General features: G+C 40.0%; 1 protein-coding gene across 3 annotated transcripts in view; it reads right to left on the bottom strand.

Moving 5' to 3' along the window:
• Positions 1-21,683, bottom strand: part of LOC122877771 (collagen alpha-1(XXIV) chain) — a 96,430-nt gene that overhangs the window by 62,923 nt on the left and 11,824 nt on the right. Inside the window, exons 3-7 of one of the 3 annotated variants that reach the window (XM_044199785.1) lie at positions 14,765-16,149; positions 10,027-10,080; positions 6,462-6,515; positions 2,234-2,287; positions 673-726 (exon numbers count right to left, since the gene is read on the bottom strand). In XM_044199785.1, the coding sequence (XP_044055720.1) occupies positions 673-726; positions 2,234-2,287; positions 6,462-6,515; positions 10,027-10,080; positions 14,765-16,149 (1,601 nt within the window). Of the gene's footprint in view, positions 1-672; positions 727-2,233; positions 2,288-6,461; positions 6,516-9,054; positions 9,137-10,026; positions 10,081-11,576; positions 11,636-14,764; positions 16,150-21,683 lie in introns of those variants that run through there. The other 2 variants (XM_044199786.1, XM_044199787.1) reach the window with 2 other exon arrangements.

Here is a 21,683-nt window from a genome sequence, read left to right as displayed (position 1 = left end):
ATTTTAAATGTCAGTCTTGCATGCATGGGAATTTGCAGTCAGAATTAGCATGCTAGCCCTCAAATCACACCATCCCAGTTCAGAGATCATTAACTGTGACCTTGGACATTTAGAGTGATACCAAAATGTGGCTGCAGGAAAGAGGATCCAGAATATTCCTAGATCCCTTAACATCCCTCAGGTGTCTCATTCTGGAATGGATGCATGTGCAATAAGAACAACAAACTCTGCAGTTCTCCATCAAATGATTCACTAGCAATCCTCTTGTTTTATTGTTTGTTCTTCTTGTTTTTTATATTTTTAACCATGGTAGGGCTCTAGGGATGGAAATGTTGGTCAGTCCACCACTTTGGTCAAGAGTAGACTTCAATACATGTGCTAAGACATGGATTACCATGAAACTTCATACAGACATTCATGGTCACCAGAGGAGGAATCTTAATGACTTTGGTGACCCCCTGACGCCACCAGCAGGTAAAATGCTGCTTTAAAAGTAAAATATAAGTAGCAATCCATTAGATTTCTTTAAAATGTGTTGGATCAACAAACTGTGCTACTTTGACGCATCATATAGAAATAGTTTCTGACAGATTCTAAGTCTTCAAAGGCTTCTTCTATCTTCAGCATCAGCTGCTAGTTTAAACACAATCAGTTTAACATACTAAATCTTACCAATAAACCTGGAAATCCATCCAGCCCAGGCAGACCTGTTGGGCCTCTGTCGCCCTATTGGAACAAATGAAAAAGACATAACACTTGCAAAAAACACAGAAAGCAATCTGTTGATTCCATTGCAAACGCTTTATTAAGGCATTATAACAATGAAAAGTTTAGTGTATTTAGTATATAATTTAGTATAGTATGTTATGATTGGAAATTCATCTCATCTGCTTTAGCTCTCTTGCAGCTAACCCAGATGCAAGTAAACTAATTTAGTATAAATTACTTAACACTGAATAAATCATTTTCCAGCACAAAAAGCTCATAAATCTCGGATGACTAATGAACAACAGGGCAATGGTACAAAAGATAATTCATTATTTAGGACCACTGTAAAAAAAAAAATGTTTATCTGGAGCAGGAAAAAGTAGTGGTGAGTGATATGGACAGTTAAAAAGTGCTATTTATTATATTAAAGATGTCTCATTCAAGCTGCTTCTAATCAAAACCATATGTGGAGCAATATTTGGCTATTCTGAAAAATCTGATAAGCCGGTAGGTGAGAGGTTGAATGGAGATTAGAGAAATTATGTTAATACAGACAAACATACTAAGAGAGGGATAAAGATGCAATGGCTAACAATTGCTACAAAAGAGAGAAGTATGCAATAATTGTGGGATGAAGTTGGACAAATATGGAAAAAATGCTATATGTTTACTTTTAAGTGAAATTTAATATTAATCTGTCCCAAAAAGGATCTGAAGGGAGAAATGATGACAGTTTTTCTATGAGTGCAAAGAGCATTCAAACTTGAAGGGAGAAAGATACTTTTGGAGCTTAATTAGTTCAAGACATTTAGCAGTGCTGCTCAGGAAAATCATTATTGTGATGACGTTTGGAAGAAAAAGAGACAAAGATGGAGAGAGAGTAGAGAGTAAGAGAGACCAGCTGTGGTGATGCCAGACTAATCAATTATAATAGAATGAGTCAGAAATGCAGAAAGGGAAGGTTTAGAGGAAGTTGCTGAATGCATTAAATGGGATGCGGAAAACCAAACTCTTAACCTCATTGATCAAGCACACTAACAAATATAAAGAAAAACGTTTATTGGATGAAATTTAAAAACCTGTTTTTCATCATCAAATTAGAAAGCGTTGAGTCGTTAGTGACTCATCATATGCAGATTTGTTAAATAATTTTTATTATTCATTATAAACTGTTATACTGTATGATCTAAACCAACATTTTAGGATCCTTTTCACAATATTTTGCTTAAATTACTGATAAATTAAATTGAGAGCAGAGAAGAAAGCAGTCAGTGAACAGAGAATATGCTCACTGACTGCTTATTAGCGATCAGTAAGTACTCATTTTGTGAAGACTGGAAGCATAAGTACTAGCTCAGGTAAAATGTCTCCAGACAAGTATCACTGTCAAAGGAGTACAGGCTTTGTGATAGACAGGGATGAACAGAAGCGAGATAGAGTCTAAAAAGATCAAGAGGAAAAGAGAAAAAAGGGGCCTGAGAGAAACACAGAGGGAAAGGCAGCCTGACACAGAGAGATTCCTTACTTTCTCTCCTGGTGGCGCCTGGCCTGGAGACAGCCCGGGGTCTCCCTTTGAACCCTAAAACAGAAACAGGGTCGCAGGTTAAGGGCGCCTTAAGCAACTCAAATTTATTTCAAATCTATCACATACTGGCAGCATCAGTTACAAAATGTATTGTATTTTTTTTTTTTTATTCTAACCTTCAGTGATTCTTTTATTTATTTGTTTTTATTTAATAATTTCTGAAGTCATGAGTATCCTTCCCATGAACATTCATTACCAGCATCAGAGCTTGCTATTTTATTAAAATAACTGAAAGATTTTCTCTTTCTCAAAATCTAGACTGCTTTGCCCATAAACTCATTACTTCCTGTTGCAAAACAGATGTTGCACTCTTTAAAGTAAGCCAGAATTCACAAAACCAAACCCAGTAATGCACAATATAATACAGTGTGACAATGTCACAGTATTAATATGATGGTGACTTTATCTATCTATGTCATATATATACACACACACACACTGTATGTATATTTGTTGTCCTTAACCACTAAAGTACTTCAAGATAACTGAGATTGTGTGTGAGTGATTGTGAGTTTGTTTATAAAGCATAGACTCTGTGAGTATGTGTGAGGACACTTTGTCTTTGAAGAAACCACTTTTGCTTGAAAATGTCTGTGGTTCATCCTTAACTTGGAGCTGTCACAGTCTGAAGTCAGTCTATGAACAACTGAACAACATGAACAACATGTTTCCAATCAACAATGACGATAACCCACACAATTTACTAACATCAGTGAATGGTAATGATACTTGAAGCCTTTTTAAGTGACCTTTAAAATGCCAAGAAATTCAAAATGCCCAGGAAAGGCAATTTGCACACATGTTTTTTCTTTAGTTTATATAGTTTAGTAATTTCAGTTCCATTCTTCATGAATACACTGCAGCTTCTAGGGGACCCTTGATCTGTTAGTATAATACTCACAATTGCGTACAGTTCATCATATATAAAGGACTGATCTAGAAATCATTACAGATTTGGCGTCCACATTTCTGCACAGTGACCAAGCAAGGAGGTAACACTTAACAATGAAGTACAAATGCCTTTGAGGATCCAGATCTCACTCATCCCAGACCACATGTGTAATTCCCACAAGGCGGAGAACACGTCAAAGAGTCTGCCAGAATGGAGCTGATGTTAAGTGCATTTCCACAGAACAGCAATATTACATTTCAACAGCCAGAGGTCTCATGGTTTTTCTTCCCAAACTGATGTGGATTAGGGTCATAAATCTTTTCTATTGTCATAAATCTAAAACATCAAGTTGAAACTCAAACATCCTTCCAGATAGTGCTGCATCTACAGAGGTGTTATGGAATGCCAAATCAGCATGAGACATCCACATAATTTTAGCACAATTACTTAATCTGATTGTCTGACTTGTTGATGTCAACACTATAAATTTCATGGTCAGGTTTTGTTGAATGGTTAGCTATTCCAGTGGAGCTGTACACTCATTAGGGACAGAAATGACCAGAAATAAAAATGGGGTTGGATGTTAAGAAAAGACCTCAAACCAGCATCAATCAATACACTACAATATCTTCCCTAATAGTTACAAAATGTGCTGTGTACATGTGATGAGGTGTAGTATGGATTTTTGAATATAAAATGTATTATCTAAGATTTTCAGCTGGTTCTGGTGTGAGGTGCTAAGCCATTGTTTGACACCTTAGATACATACATTCTCCTCAACAGCTGTCTGTTACCTGCTCCAAACAGGTATTACCTCCTTGGATTTTGAGCATCATATTTCCATAGTTTTGACTGCCAGCCAGTGAGGCAAAGAAAAGCTTGGGGGTAGGAGAGCAGAAATTCTACTACAGCATAAAACCAGGGTTTCTTTCTGTTTGAAAAAAAAAAGTCAGCAGTGCATGAAATAGACTGAAAAGCTCTTTTTAAGTCCTGCAAGCATATCATCTTTAAAATTTCAGACTGAGCTTACAACACGTCAACTAAACTCAGCATCAGGGACTATTGTCCTGTATATGTCCTAGTAACCAAACACATTTCAACAGGAGTTATTTTCCCAAACTGAGACAAAGAGTCTCTCAATCCCTATTCCGCCTCCAGAAAGGGGTTGGGGGTGGGAGAATGACTCACCAACAGGCCACTATGGTATTAGATACACTGATTTGGGATCTGATGTATGTGTACACAGAGGCCCCATATTTCATAATAACCAATCGGAGGCCCTCAGCCAAATGTGCACAGTGTCCCAGCAAGGTCAGAGGTGACACAGAACAACTCCATCTACAGTATCTCCCTGTGCTGTTTGACTAATCAAGGAGGAAAACAGAACATTCCTCTCTTTATGTGTGTGGGGTGAGGTAGGCAAAGAGATCACATTGCATGAAAAGTACTTTCATAAATTTGTCTAATCTGTAGCTATATATGTACTAACTACAACTCCAAGTGAATAGCTATCCACTTACAAGCAAAAAGTTTCACATCAAAAGACAAAAGAAGGGAGGATGGATCATCCACTTATCCTTTGTTTCTGCTCCTATAGCATGGCTGTTCTCCTAATGACTGCATGGTGTATGCAGCCACTCTGTGGTAGCCAGTCAGGACCACAGTCACCACAACCATCTGCATGGAGCGGCCCACATCCTTGCTCACTTGTACCAATGTATTCTTTACATCTGGTCCCATGCTGGGAAAAGCTTACCAGAGATTTTAAAATGCTTTATTCATTTTATTTTCCCTTTATATGTAGTCAGTGTCATGGCTAATGAGCCAAGACTAGCACGATTATGCCCTAGGCTAAAGGGTATGTCATTTACGCCAACAACCACCCTTGTCTCCTCTGGTCTTTCCTGCTACACTGTGAAAACGCACTGACTCATTATTATCACGCTTGCCTACATCTGGCTGTGTCTGGTTTAATCCTACTTGCACATGCTCTGAGCAGAAGAGACTGGCTCTTTAGGGAACAACACGTCAGTCTCTGCTATAATTGATGCCATTTGATAATTTTTTTTTAACTACAGCAGAGTACACATTTGTGAGTGTACAGGATTTAAAGGACAATTCAGTGACCTGGTGGAAACACTACAGGTCTACAAACTGACCCGAGCCTGAGAGGCTTGACAAATTCAGGTAAGACTACCCATTAATAATTCTGTAAACTTTTATTAATAATTTTTGTCTATAAATGGTAATTTGTCAGTTTTGTGTTAATAATCATTTGCAAGGGTAGGTCTCCTTCAATTACTCTGTCGGTTTTTCCTTTCCCTGTAGCTTGACATGTTATCACATGCGTGTAATTGAGACTTGTGACGTGTCATCTTTTGACTGAGCGCGGACACCGAACATGTCATCACACAAAATAGTAGTCTTAGGCAATTAAATGAAGCACAGCATTAGTTCAGGCAGAGCACTCCAGTCGCGCTTGTATTGGCTGATCGGCATCACATGTTTGCAATATGCTTTACAATCATTGGCTCATTCACAGCTGTGTGGCTAGTAATGTCCAATGCAGGTGTATAGTCCCGACACTATCACTGTTTGTGCCGCTGATTATGCTCATGCCAATGCCGTTTGCTGCTGCAGCTCCCTCCACTACCCCCACCTCCTCCTTATCTGGTATTTTGTACTGTTGATTTAACTTAGATTTAATATTTATGTATGTGTTTATTAAGGGGGATTAACTTTTCTGCCAAATCTAACTATATAACAATTTGCTATAAATTATCAATTCCTTGACATAAGTGTCTCTGACTGAACTAGCCATTATGTCTAAAGAAAGGCTGTGTGTGGCCTTGTCTGCAGAAGAAACAGCACCAGTGCAAAACACTGCACTGTTCAATATTTTTCATCCATAGTCCTAATCATGATTATCTCTGTTGCCAATAAGATTAACATAAGCATTGTGTATTTAATGGCAGTTATAGGACACTTGTGGTGTGGCAGGCCCTTTTATCACAAACCCAAACCAAAATCAAGCACTTCACCTTTTTCATTGGATTGCCACTTCTTTACCTAACAGGTTCACTTCCATTGGCAAAAGGATTGGGAACAGAGTATGACACTGACGAACCCTGGCCTGCATCTTGGGCTCAGAAGAGCTGGTTCTAGCTCTGAGGGAATTCATCTGGCTCATCCACACTCACAGATACCAACTAGAACCCTGTCTGGCACTCTCAGGGAGCTGTTTGTGTCTCCCTACAATGGGAGAAGGCCACTCACCTTGGGCCCAGGTGGTCCAGGCAGTCCTGGGTTTCCATGTGGACCGGTGGGACCCTGGAACAGATGCAGACAGAGAGAGAGAGCTAACACAACATTAAATTACTGTGTACTGTTGACAACAGCTGCTTATTATTTAAGATGAGTCATAAGACAGCTAAATATTGATTAAGCAATCTGAACTAAAGGGAGATAGAAATGAAGATATTCTTGTGTAAGAAAATAGTTGCTCTAGAGTCAGTGAATATTATAGTTCTCTTTCGAAACTCGCTATCTCGCTATGGGAAGCACCTTCTGGCCTGACCAATCACAGAGCCTCTCACTCGCTCTGTAACGTTACACAGACTGGCCTTAAAGATATAATGTGGAGCAGCGAGCCCCTGCTGTCATTACGTGCACTGGGCATCCCCACACACATTTATTTGGTTTTACCACCTTTACGTGATGGTGCCTTCGTTGGCGCACTCAGTCCTTAGTGTGGATCTATCGTAGTTGTGTATTAGCCCATGGGGAGAGTATGCGGTGTGGACCTCCCAGGGTCAAGTTAATATCGGCTTCTGTGCATGAAATTCAGGAGTGGGTCACATCTCCCATAATGAGATACAGAGCAAGGTTCAAAAGAGAACATTTGGCTACCAGGGTAACTCTGATAACTGCGTGAGATATCTCACAGCACTGCTCGCTTACATGTGTTAGGGCACGTGGAAGAAATATGCTTGAGAATACAGTGTTTGGGGCCTTGGGGTTATAAAGGGGGGCGGGCCAACCTGTGCAATTCAGATGATTGGTCTGTCCCCTGACAGACGTGGTGGTAGTAGAGCTTCCGTGATTGGTCATGCCAGAAGGCGCGCCTCATGGTGAGATACCTCACTCAGTTTTCAGAAAACCGGGGTTCTCTGAGAACTGAGTGAGGTATCTCATGTATGCATGTATGGTATGTGCAACTCAGAATTGCACATACCATACATGCTTACAATACGTTTATTTTTTGCATCACGTTTGTTCTCAGTGCACCAATGCAATTTCATTCCTTGAACATCACATATCTATGCCTACAACTAAATGTGCACATTCATATGCACACACACCAAGAATACACTAGATTCCTGCATATTTGTACCCCTGCTGCTTGCAGGCCAAGCTTTCTCTGCACTACAGCCAAAAGCCAGGAAGAAGGGTCTCCCTCTCTCTTTCTCACTTTTTAATGTCAGTAATCTGAGCCTGGATTCCACAAGAGCATTTTGCCTATGGAAAATGAAAGAATAGAAAGTTAACTTTTGAAGTTGTTGAAGTCATTGTTTGGTTAAAAGTTTTGGTAAATATTGCATCAAGTGTGATAAGAGAGTCTTACATTTTAACTTACAAAACATTTTACTTAGGCCCGCCTCAAAGACAAAATGACCCAATTTCTATGGGCATTACTGTGGTGTGATATGTATTTGGCCAGGAAATGCTCAACAGTGACATAAAAGCTGCTCTGTTGCAAAATGCCAAAACAGCAATACAAAAATGTCACTGCAGTCTTTTCCTTCAGAAAATACTTTACTGATATCAGTCACCACCTCAATACTTAAACTGTTTAGAATAAAATAACCTCTAAAGTAAATGGGTCTTTTTCCACGATAAATGCCCACACCAAATGGTGTGCCCTGGTTCATAGGCTCACAGTCTGATAACGTTAACAATTAGACGGTGTAGTCCCTTATCCCACAAGTTAACAATTAGAGGCAGCCAAATACGACTGCTGCTCTGTGCTGAGACTGCAGAGACACAACCACGGTACCGCATACTACCCTCAACATCCCACCACATAATGATTCCAAGCCTCCCTCTGTCTCCACTTTATGACTTAGCCTATGGGGTTAAGAGTATGTTCTGTATCAGCTATGTGCTTTCCAAGCCTTTTACTAGGAGACATGTTTTACTGTCTACCAGCCTGTTTTCCTGTCTATCAGCCTTCTAGTCTGCCTGTCATGCTCTCTGTTAAAATACAGTAGAACATGAGGCCACTTTCAGATCAACTTGAGCCCTGTGTGAAAAAACACAGCCTTCTCATATATATGAATGGAGTCGATCCGTTGATGCAGCAGGGATGCCAGCGCAGGGGGCACCAGCAAAACAAAGCAGGGTCGTCTGGCAAAAACGTTGAATCTGGCTCAACAAGGGAAAATGCTGCATCTGTATTTTACTTTGAACTGATGTAGACAGTTAACTATGAACTCACATAGACAACCACACACACAGACACATACATGTAATATATGCAGAGGAAAACAACCCCGCTCATGCACATAAACATGTACTAACCACATTTTCCCATGTTAATAAGCAATGATTTGTCACTAACAATTATTTGGACACTTGAGAGTTATTGTTTGATGTGGTTCAAAAGCAGATGTTCAAAACTGTCTATAAGTAATCAAGCATTAAGGTCATTTTATTACATTCATTTTATATCCCTAAACACTGACGCACTGTAGATATTTATATTCCCTGAGTTAAATTAGACATGATGATGTTGCTCTGCAGGGTAGAGCTTCTATAAAGACCAAGAGTGTACTATTTATACACCTTCCCTCTTCCCTCTAACACATACCATATCCATTTAGTAAAATGTGTCCTGTTCTGTTTAAAGATGCCTCCAGGGCCTGTGGCAAGATCGCAGCATTTCATCATGACAGCCTTGGCAGTTGCATACAGTGTAGTCTCAAGATCAGAGTGGAGACGCAGCCTGTGCCGCCGTCGCTGGTTGCATCTGGAACTGTTTGGTCACTCAACCTACATGCTCCAAAGGTGCGGACAAGTAAACAATGTTGCCTGCATCCTCAAAGCGAACTATCTAATTGTAATGAGCCTTTGCAAAGCAAGGCTTGTTCCTGACTTTAATCAAGCTAACCACAAACATGTCTGTCAGCACCTCTTTCCCAACAATTGCAGCTGGATTGTGATGGTAAATACAGGAAAAACACATCTGGCCTGTGCCTGCTGACTGCCATATCAAAAGATAAAAATACAATCATTAAGTCTTCGGTGAATGTGTTAGTGGTGTTGATTAGGAAGTTCACTGCCTTAAAGGCCAATAAACCTGACCTTAAACTCTTTATAGTGACTCAGTGACCATACCACAATACTTTCTGTGCTATGATGGCTAATGTAGAGAGGCCAGCATCTGAAAAGATGCTACATTACTCTAAATCTAAACAAAACAGCACTGTTTGTACACAGTTGTCTTTCCTTCTCTTTTCTGTTTTCATTTTATGCCCTCTCATAATATAATATAATGATATTATATTTGTTTATATTATCTGGGATCAGTCTACCAACTAAAATTATCTGTACAGATATATAGACCTCCCCATATAAAGGACTTTTCTACTGTATGAAGAGAGAAAAATGACACATATCTGTTAGTTTAAAAAAAACTCCTCTATTTTTAATTTAACTTATTCCTAATTGTTTCCCACTATTACATACAGTGAGAAGATCAAATTGCTCCTCCTGATCAATATATTACACCTACTTTACAGCAACGTGCCTGTGTACCGTCACCTTTGCACAGCTTACTCACCCGAGAACCTCTTTTTCCTGGAGGACCAGGTAAACCAGGGGGACCAGGAGGACCCTAAATCAGAGAGAAAAAGGAACAGGAAGAGAAAGAACAGAATGTTGCAGAGAGAGAGGGAGTGAAAGGGAAAAAGAAAAGAGAGATAGAGTATGTTAATGACAAGCAATAACACGCAGTTCACTGTCCAGGCCTCCACAATGATGAGTATGTTATTTTTATGTAAGAGCTATCAAGTTCAAAGAAAGGAGCCAAGTGTTTTCAACTAAAAGCTCTATTAGGAAAGCTCAGAGCAGAAGGGTCGAGTTACATTTTCGAGATAAGACTGACACCACCAGCCTTTGGTCAGCCTATGGGATTAACATAATCCTATGTCATGGGAAAAAGGTAGCATGAAACATATGGAACAATTGCATGTTATGTTCTGGTAGATGCAAGATGTAAAACAAAAATCCCACATTAAAGAGTTAAAATCATGGTAAAACTGAGTCCAATGTTTCTTGTTGTGTTTTACTAGAAAAAAAAACACTAGAATTTTCAAAAATATATTTTTGAACTGCTGAAAATTTTGTAAAAATGTGAATATATAAAGGGATAGTTACAAACAATATTTAATTTTTTTCAGAAATACTGAGTCTGATCTTGTACATCAGACCTGTAGAACTTTTCCATGTAAACGTCAAAAGTCAAGAGCTCAACTTGATTCTTTTAAAATTCTGGTCTTTATTGACATTAGCTAGTATGCTGAATTGATCTGAGGTGTAAATTGAGGGAGAAAGATGTTCATTATCTCATATAACTTTGGAACCAACTGAAGCTGAGGGCCCACTTGCAGTGTTGGCTGTACTTGTGTTTTCATATTGTTGCAGGGTGTGAGACAAAATTTCTCATTTTTAGTTGCAGGTTCCAAATTTTAAAGACCATAGGATATCCACCTTCACTGCAACATATAAACACTGCCTTTGGAGATAAAGAAGGTATTTGTATTGGTTATTCCATCCGTAACTCATGCTGCTGATTAATTATAATTGCTGCTTAAAAATGCACTGGCATGTCAGTGATCTGCAGTGAAAACAGATATCTTCATTACTGATTGGCTTGATCTATTAGTTATGACCTGTTTTATACAGTCTATGGTTATGACGAGAAAACGGAAGACTTTCAAAGAGGCTATCATACTCAAAGGGAATGAGAACAAACAAAGCAAACAGAATAGATCATTGAAGTTTCTCATAGAAAGATCAGCTGAGTTCAGTAAAATATGTTCATCTTTGCTATAGGGGATTTTGAATAAACTAATAAACTTCATATCAGAAATGGAAGGACAAATGAAAGAGAAAAAAGGAGAGACTGAAGATTACACACTTGAACAGCAAACTCCATCACTTGATAACATTAAGGAGTCAGCAGGAAATCCCCTTCTGGTCAAGAAAGCTATTTATTCTTCAGCTGTTCTGCTACTCCCCAATACCATCTCCCCTAAAAAACACAATCCCACTATAAGGTACAATATTCACTAGTTTAAATGAAAACAAACATTGTACTATTTTATTTACCATGCTGAATTGTTGTTATAGCAAGAGATTCTGATGGGGTGCTCTGGAGCATCCTCATCCCCCGTCAGAGCAGTAGATGGGCACAGAGGGAGATATGAATAAAGAAACAGCTGTTTGTTCCTCTAGACTCCCACACACAGATACATGGAAACTCTGAGCACACCACTGCCTTCGCCACAACAACAGGGCCTAAAGAAACAGAGGCATTCATGCTGTAAAATGATAATATCCACAAGCTTCATCTGTGCTGCCAAGACAAGGGTCAAATCTTTCCCAATGGAGTTAATGCAAGAAGTTAATTTTCTGGAAAGTTGAGGGGTAGATTGAATCATCTTTTGAACTTGTTGCATTGTGTGACATTGGCTTGAGTTGACTCACAATACCCCCTGCATTGTTACCCAACACTCACTAAGTAAGCGGTCTGCTGAAGGTTGCTTAATAACAGACCATGTAACTGAGACATTACCAAGAAGGGAAATGCATTTAGGGGGTGATGTCTGACATAAGTCCACACTTCCACCCTCCTTTTGAAGTGTTCAGATTTACTCTGAAGCATTGTAATAATCACATATGGTCAAACCTGATCCAAACAGGTGCCGTTACTCATTTCATAAACAAAAAGGTTTAGGCAGGCTCAGGTTTTCACCTTGCAATGACCTATGCTGGGCATCAAACACGTGAAAGCGCGCAGTCTTGGTTAATTACTTTGAAACATGAACAGCATAACTTCACATCATGATTGCCAACACAATGCATACAATGATTGTTGCTTTGCTTTTGATATTCTCTGTACCTGCAGCAATACACCCACACAAACTCAGCACCTTTCCTTTTTTTAATGCAGTGCTATTTTCGGTCTGACCCCCCATTTATGTCTCACATCCAGATATAGCTGAGATGCTGTCTTTGGAAATTACTCAGTAAATCCTTAAAATTATGGAAGAATCTATCCTCCGTAGTGTGGCTAAATAAACACCAGCAACACAACAACATAATACATTTTAAACAATGCTCAATCAATATGTAAATGGATATACGTTTTGTCTACAGGGCAGATAGATATTTGCAATAGGGATACACCAATCAGATCCTCTGTACTGATCTTGTGCCCACTCTGCTTAACTGACCTGACAATTCACATTAAATATTGTTTGTTTGTCAATGTGTCAATATAAAATTCACTGCTTCTGCTACAAGTTACTAATTATTTATTAAGTCACAGCGGGTTGCGGACAAAGTTTTGAGAGCCATAGCAATCCCTAGCCTCATGTTACCTTACATAAAAATGGTCCCAATGAGTTCTACGCAGTGTGATATACAGGTTTTAAATTTGGGAAAAAGAGAGCACTAGTATAAGATTGGGAATTCTCAGGATTTCTTACCAGTAGTGAGGCTGCCAATTATAAGTTATATACAAGATCTCTATCTTCTACAGCATAGCATATAGCATATAGCAATAAATGAAATGTAAGTTTGTAGTAAAGTTATTGAGCAAAGTTGCAGCCGAGAATAAAAGATTTCTAAAAAGCAGATTTTTTTAAAATAAAAGATGCATTATGAATGAACTGCTGTAAATGGCAGATCAAACTAAACAAAACTCAAAAATGTAGAGCAATGTAAAAATCGTAGAAAAGGTTTCAGTCGTAGTCATCTGGACACTGTTTTCAGAATCAAGATTTTTCAGCTCCCATCCAGAAGTCATTCTCAATAGTGAAAAAATGGGACGGGAACTAGAAATTTAAGCTCTTTGAACAGAAATGGTGGTCTGAGATTCAATCTGCCCAAAGTCTATCAGAGTGTATTATCAACTTGGTCACGCCAATCACATGCTAATCAGGTACTTAACACGGATGAAGTAGATGCAGCCAGAAAACAATAGGCCTGATTACTGATTACTGGGCCATCTTGGAAACTATTAGGTCAGTTTCAGGTGAAACTAGCTTTTAGCAGATACTCAGGCAGATTCCTTCCTGAGGGCAGGGCTTATGTAACACAGAGTAGCTTAAATTTCTAGTTCCCGTCCCATTTTTTCACTATTGAGAATGACTTCCGGATGGGAGCCGAAACGTCTTGATTCTGAAAACAGTGTCCAGATGACTACGACTGAAACCTTTTCTACGATAGAACACTCCTGGACGAATGAGGCACTACACCGTCTTAGCAATGTAAAAAATAAGTGTTTTAAGTGCTAAACACACCAATTATTGATCATTACTGAGACCGGAAGGAGCTTGTATACATGCCACTGTACTTGTCTGGTTATGTGGCTGTAAAACTGTGAAAAATTTCCCCTGAGGAAGTAAACCAGCTTGTTTTCAAGTTTAAACTAAGAGGCAATGACACTGACCTTCAGCTAACCCGGCATTCAAAACAAACTGCTTCAAAGTCGTCAGAGTAGCCAAGACATACAAACAGCTTAAAAGAACAAGCATTCTCACTAACTGATCAATATTTGCCAAATTGTGACCCACTGGAAAAGGGCCTGTGGCTTAAACTGTATCATGCTCATAATACTGCAGTATAGTGTGTTCAGGCTCTGAGACATGAAGATAAGTTGCAACAACTCAGTGCTGCAGGCACTTTATAGATGAGGTAGTACTATGGAAACTTGTAGATGAGTCCACACATCTTACATCATTACATACACTGCAAAGTTTAAACAGCTCAGACAGATAGACCTGACACATCTCACTCATGGAAACATAAGCAATACCTGAAAATCTGAGCTATAAAAGCATGTTCAGAGGCAAAGCTGTCCTGACAGCCTGCTTACATCATAAGGCTGGATGGACAGCACATTTTTCTTGCCAGGGTATACCTCCAACCTTCAGATGACTTATCCTCTCTAACATAAGAGCAAAAGTGGCTGGCAGTATTTCAGCAAGGGAATGACATGTTATTTTAACAACCTGTAGATACATGAAAAAAGAACAGTGCTTGTACACGCCATCACCTCTAAATCACTACACCACCCTGCCAAAACATTTTCCATATATCCTGAGTATATGTAAGAAAGCCAAATTTTACACAGCATTCAAATAGTGGCCATAAATTAGCTTTGATTGCCTTGTATTGATATTTTCCTCTCGATTATGTACAGCAATGCACTGACTTGTGTCTCAACTCTTTGATTACTGTTACATAAACATTCATAGCTCTGCTTGTCATTCATAAATTCAGTCACTTACCAGAGGACCTGGCTCTCCTTTGGGGCCACGGAAACCATCTTCGTAGTCATAGAAATAGTCTGGCTCCTCATATCCATAATCATATCCGATGTCTACATCATCATAGCTGCCATCCAGGTCATGCTGTTCTGAGGTGTCCACCTGATTTTCCCGGTACAAAGTGGTGCCGTTGGCTCTCAGATGAGTTTCTAGGAGCTGATGGGTATGTTGGGGCACAAACCGAGAGTCCCTGGAGCTGGTGATGGAGTTGTTCCTGAGTCCTTCCTTCACTCGACTTTGCCTGACTGGGGAAATCAGGCCTGCGGTAGCATCTGGAGTCTGCAGTCTCCCGGAGCTGCTCTCTTCCTCTGTGCTGTTTTCAGAGTGATCAGTGTCCCCTTGGGGGCTACTCCCTTTTGCCAACACATTTTTGGTAGTGGTGATAGTTGTGCTATAGGCGAGATCCAGATCTGCTCGCCCACTCACAGTGGTTAAGGTGGGGCTGGCAGGCTGAAGCGAGGATGTGGTGGAGTGGGCAAGGGAATCCAATGTGGAAATGTGGCTCTGGTCCCCCAGATGAGGTTGCACTGATGGGCTCAGAGTTGAATACTGTGTGACCAAACTACCTGGGGACAGTTTGAAAGCTGCTGTGGCTTTTATGGGGGTTTGATGGGTATCTGCTACTCCAACAATGGACTTTGTCATGGGGTTAGAAGGAGGGTCATTTGCCTCAATATCCAAACCAGGATGTGGCAAAGGCAATCGGTAAGTGTCGGCCAGCCGGCACTGTGTTTTTAGGTAGTTGCAGTAGTGCGCGGCAGCTTGGGCTGAGGGATAGATATCTAGTTGGCAGACTCGACCATAGAATGGTGCCGCTTTGGAGTTCATCCTCCCCAAAGTGAAGAGACCTCCAGAATCCCCCAGTGTCTGAGATCTCCCCAGGGTCTGCTCCCGCTGCTGCACTGCCCCACAATCCGCATAGAAGGACACTGAGCGTGCACGAACACCAACAGCAAAAGGGTGCTGGCGCCCATCCTGCCAGTTGTAGGTGAAGTAGATGGGGGCTTTCTCTGCAGTGTAAACCACCACTCTGCGTGGCAGCAGCTGAATGCCAAAACGCAGCCTGTCCCTGCCATCTCTGACACTAAAAAGAAAAGCATTGTTTGCTCGCCAGGAGTTTAGGCTGACCACAACAGAAAACTCCTCGCCAATCTCCGGTGGGAACAGACTGCCTGCTGGAGCCTCATAGAGGGAATTTGAGTTGAGTAATACCCCATATCCAAAAACAGGAAGGTTCAAAGGTGAGGGAACAGTGGTATAAGTAGTCGAAGGTGAATTTGTCCTCTCGTAGGGATTGTCTGTGCTGCTTTGAGCTGTAAGCCCCAATCGATAGAGGATATCCACTCCTGAAGGACAGAGGAGACAGTGGTAAGGTTAACATGCCGAGACTGGATCACAAAGGTAGGCTTTGGTTAAATAGTTTCTAAAAAAAATAAAGATGCCCTGGACTAAACTTAAGGTACTCACTTTTGTGAAAATTGGCAATTTCTTCAAAGATAAATTCACCAAAACAAGTATAAATATGTGAAACTGTATTGGAATATAAATTTAGTGAGGCAGTCTTTATGGACTTGATGTTGACTTGTGCTTGGTAGTTACAGTTGATTTTGAGAAATGTACAATAGCTTGTATTGTAGCAATAGAGGACAAAGCATCCACTGAATTCGTTAGAAGACCCAAAATGGAAATGCTATTAAAAGAAAAGGTATTAAGACAGGGAAGACAGGCCCAGCAGTCTATGCAACAGTCTTATACCATGTAACTGTGAAGTGCCGTGCCAGTTCAAGTCCTACTGGGGACCTTTGGCGTATGTCTTCTCTCTCTCTCTCTCTCTCTCTCTCTCTCTCTCTCTCTCTCTCTCTCTCTCTCTCTCTCTCTCTCTCTCCTGTCACTTCTACTACTTTTGTACTTGATCCTTGGAAAACATCTAACATTTAAAATCACAACCCAAAAAAGACAGTTTGATTATTTGATTATCCTGACAAAAATATAGACTGATTCTAAGCATCTTCTCATTACGGGGGGTAATAAAATGTAATTGCTAGCCTGTGTTGGTATTTAATTAAAGCAATTGTTCTACAAGACGCGAAAATGTAATGGTGCGGTGACAAGAGATTTTGTTTTTCTGATTTATGGCATTTCACCTTTATTGAAGAGTTGACAACAGGGAGCAACAAGAAACACTGAGAGAGAAAGAGAGGGAATTATGTGGGACAATGGTCTCTAGCTAGACTTAATGTGAGGAGGCTGTGGTCATACGCTACTGTCTTTAGTTGTCTCAATTGTGTTAATGTGATTTTGTTATCATGAAGTCGTTACAGACCACCATAAGGTGCACCAGATATCTGTCGATATTATTGCAGTTCTCACTGTTCACTGATAGGTTAAAAAAGTGTCAAAAATGGTTTATTCCTCCTCCATGGCTGCTGATTTTAATTCAAGAAAGATGCGTCATTGTTACAAATGCAAACAAATGAGGGACATTACATCATCTGTCCTTGTTCAAGTTAAATGACTGAGAAAAAAAGTCACTTCTCAGACATTATACCCTTACAGCAGTCTCCCCGTGACGCTGGTGACCCCTCCCTGTTTTTCTCTTGGAGTAAGTACCAGAAAGGCAGCTGTGGCCCAGATGAGTGGAGGGGACTAGAGAGGGATGGGGCTGAACTAGGATACAGGAAACCAGTCCACACAGCCTTTTTGAATCAATCTGCCAACAGAGATTCATGAGAGCAGCTTTCCTCCAAATGGTCCTGTCATTCTTTTCCCATGCCCACAGGTAATTCTTCAAATAATTGATGTTAAGTCTGCTGACAGTGAGGCACAGCCAGGCAAAAGCACTTAAACATTATTTGGAGACAGAGGATATTTTGTGCAGTTTTGGCTTTGAGTAAGAGAGCAGTAGACAGATCACTAGGCTGGAGGGTAATGTGTCACATATGTCAGTACTGAGCAGTGATAGCACCAGCAAAAAAATAAAAATAAATGACATTACTAATATGACAAATGGGAACAAGGATACCTGACACAAATTGTAATTGTAAATGTCAACTGCATCACAAACGGCTCGGTCATTTTAGAAGCCAACCTGACCTGTGTGTCTGTGTGTGTGCACATGCGAGAGAAAGAGAGACTGAGAAGAAATATAATATGAGTGAGGGTGTGCATCTGTGACCGAGGCAGCAGCGATATGGAAGCCTAAGAACGGGGAAGCTTTTTAAGCCTGTGTTTGTGTGCATGCGTGTGTGTGAGTGCATCTAAGTGTTTTGGTGGGGAGATCTCAAGGGCAGTTTGAGGTATTTTCATTGCTAATCCAGAGACACTACCTTCCTTTAAAGCAACTCCTCCTCTGTATTTGGGGAGCTAACTTTCAAAGAGGGGCTAGTTGATTTTGTATTACTGAGGGGGAACTGAATGCACTAACTCAATTAGTGATCTGCATCAACAGAGCAAAGCTTTCAACTGCACCATTGTCATTCATTTATTTGAAAGGCTACTTTTTGACTGAGAGCATTGTGGGTTCACACTGTTAACAACCGTTAAGAACGCAGACACTAAAAGAAAAAAAACAAGACATCAAAGGTATAACATGCCTATTTCAGATGAGTTGCATGTGTACAACCTTTTGACCTTTCACCTTGGTCGGGGGGGATCAAATCAAACTACCAATAACTTAAAAATTCTGAAATGTCGACAGCAGAAAGGTTTGCTCAAGCTACCAGATGGTGACATTGTATAAGTAAGGGCTGTATAAGAACTATATAACGAAGCATCAGGAACTAAAGCATATTATCAGTCATATAAGTTATACCTTAAAGTTGTCAAAGTTTTAGACATAAAGAAAAACTAGTACATTTGTGACTAGTTTTAAAAAGGTTGGTAAGGACCTGACGTCATCAAATTAGCCATACTTGTTTTACATTTTCAGCAGTGAGTACTGTTAAATACTGTTGCACCAATCCAAACAACTGGATCAGTGTTGATGCAGATATTTACCTTATCACTATCACAATGCAATGTATTATTTGTCAACTTATACTTCATGTTACCTTAAACATAAACGAATGAAAGAACTGACAATCAATCAGTTAGTAAGGTGAGGTATACAGATTTTAAACTGAAAAAGAGAAAACAGCATGAAATGGGTTATGGGTGCTTGTTATCAGGCATTATCCTGTATTTATGTGTCAGAATCAGTATCCTGAGGAAAAAAGTGGGAACAGTACATGCCTAGTAGCTTGCAGAACACTCAACATGCTGTTAATAAATTGTCTAATAAATTCTCCACACTCTAGGTTTATTTAAAACCTTTTCAAACACATTGGATAATCTAAAAAATGCAATGGTATCAAGCATAAACCAGGCTGTTATTACTACTGAAATGTTCACATTTTGGAAATACCAGGTTTTCTCACAAGAGCAACAATATAGCTGCATGTGACCTACAGTATGTGTGGCAACATGTATGGATTTCTAGATCTGAGAAAAACAAGTTGTGGCATTCATCTGTATGACTGTTTGGGGTTGTAGCAGGTCAAAGATCTCTAAGGTCACAACATAACTTTAAAGAGTAAGTATATGGCTACTGCAGATGTTCAGATTCTGAAAATGTCATAATGGAATTGGAAATGCATTTTGCCAGAAGAGTATAATATAGTAATATAGTAATACAGTATAGTATATTTGCCTCTAAGGTAGACCACTTATCAGATAAATTCAGCTAGTAGGGGAAGTATTACTTTTTTTGGGAAAAGTACCAAACGTCCACTAGTGTTGTTTTTGTTATAGATATGTTGTTTGTTTGCTCCAAAGCATTCTCTGTTACAGTGCTTTGGAGATAGGGAGGGAAAGAGGGCGAGACAGAGCCAGAGAGAGAACGTGCAAAAATAAGACATAAAGTACATTGTCCTGGATGTGGTTTTGCAGGGTCTTAAGTCCTGCAGCCCAGGTAGGAAGACTATCTAGCTGAAGCTGATCTAAGAACGCACTGGGATGTCCTTGACATTCTTAGCCTGAGGTCATGTCAGCCCATATTTCAATTAACCTGTCTCATATGTGAAGACAAGCTGCTCTAGCACTGTGTGCATTCCTCCTCCCCTCGTTATGACGGATTGATCCTGCTTGGAGTGGGCTCATCAACTATAGATACGTGGGGAGAAGACAGTGCAAGATGGAATAAAGGGAGGGACCCTTGAGGCAGTTTGCTTCCTCTGTGCAAGGGGCAGTAGAAAATGCACGTACATGTGGAGATGTGAACAAATATGTGAGGATTTATCATGAGGTCAACCTTAAATTAAGTGTGCATACACTATGTCGTATTTCTGGCAGTGGTCTAGTGATATGTCGTTCAAAAAACAATATATCCTCTCAACAAATTCACGGAGTGCAACCCGCTGATTCAAAACTAATCAGAGCTTTCTTTAGATTATTGTGGCAGCATTCTTTCTTGCTGAGTGAAGGCAAGTTCTTTCAAGGAAGTCACATCTGGAGGAATATGTGGGATTATACTTATATACCAACAGCTATGAAGAAACTAAGTTGTTCTGACTCAACAGAGCCCTAGTGAAAAAAATCTACTTTGCTATCTATGATCATTGGGTATGCGATTCTGGAGAAATCCAATACCATGACAAATACCATGATATAGAGCGAACAACGACACAGCAAGTAATGTAACTAACGTTAGCTAGGTTGTGGGTTAGCAAACTGTCCCTACAGTGGCTGCTGCCACTGCTAACAGCCAGAGAGGACAAGATGTTTCCCAGAGCCAGCACACCAGATCCAGACAGCGATACTCACAACTCTCCTGCTACTATAGCTAACATCACAACAACAGCATATCTTGGCAAACTAGAAAGTAAGCTGAATGTCCATAGGCAAGTCATTTAACGTTACCTGACACACATTTTTATTTCCCATTCACAGAGACAGGGCTGTATATAAAACACCAGCTTTATTTTTCAGCGCACACACTGAAAGGACAGCTAGCAGACAGAGAGGAGATATTCGCTGAATTTGACAAAAAGACCTTATCACCTTATCCCCAGCACCTGACCAGCTGAGGCACAGATGCCAAGATACATGCTAAGCATTTACTCCACTTTCTCTTTGTCTGACTGATTTGTGTACTTTCCCAGAGTGCTCTTCTTATCATGTACTTCACATTAAGTTTGCAAACATTTTTCGAGCCTTCTCTGATGGACCACAAATGAGAGCACTGAGAGGAAAAAAAGATGGGTAGATGGTGACGCAGCGAAGGTTGAGAGGCTATTTAGGCTGCTTCTACATGCATGCTGTGGCCTGGAGAGCAAGAGCAGACATGTTGCGGGAGAGGGTTAAAAATGAGAAAAGCAAAGAAAGAGGAGCTCCTTTTTGCAGTCACTGTCCCTACAGTATATATACTTGCTCACGTACAAAATATAAAGCAACAAAAATTCACCTTTGATTTGTTGTCTTCATGTTTGGTACTTTGGATCTTGCCCTGCAAAATGTTTTCCCCAAAAAGGTAAAGTATTGAGGGATGCACGAATCATACTTTTTCTGTCCCAGTACTGCTTTTGAAACCTTAACTCAGTTTATCTGCCAATACCGAGTATGAATCTGATACCAGTGTTCTCTTTTCCCAAGATTTAAAATCTGTGTACCTCACTACATGGAAGTCACTGGGATGATTTTTATATAATGTAGCATGAGGCCAGATATACTGTAGATGAAGTGCTAAAAACTGAGTCAGTAACACGCCATGACTGAATGATTGTAGCTAACAGCTGAAACTCTAATATCATTATAATGACATTGAAGAAGAAACTGTAATGTGGATAACGAAGTCTGATTGATACCCAATCCGCTTAATTAAAGTGGTCATATTATGCTCATTTTC

The sequence above is a fragment of the Siniperca chuatsi genome, linkage group LG6, assembly GCF_020085105.1.
Source record: "Siniperca chuatsi isolate FFG_IHB_CAS linkage group LG6, ASM2008510v1, whole genome shotgun sequence".
NCBI classification, from domain to species: domain Eukaryota; kingdom Metazoa; phylum Chordata; class Actinopteri; order Centrarchiformes; family Sinipercidae; genus Siniperca; species Siniperca chuatsi.
The sequence above is the reverse complement of the archived record's forward strand: the minus strand, read 5'-3'. Positions and strand labels throughout refer to the sequence as shown.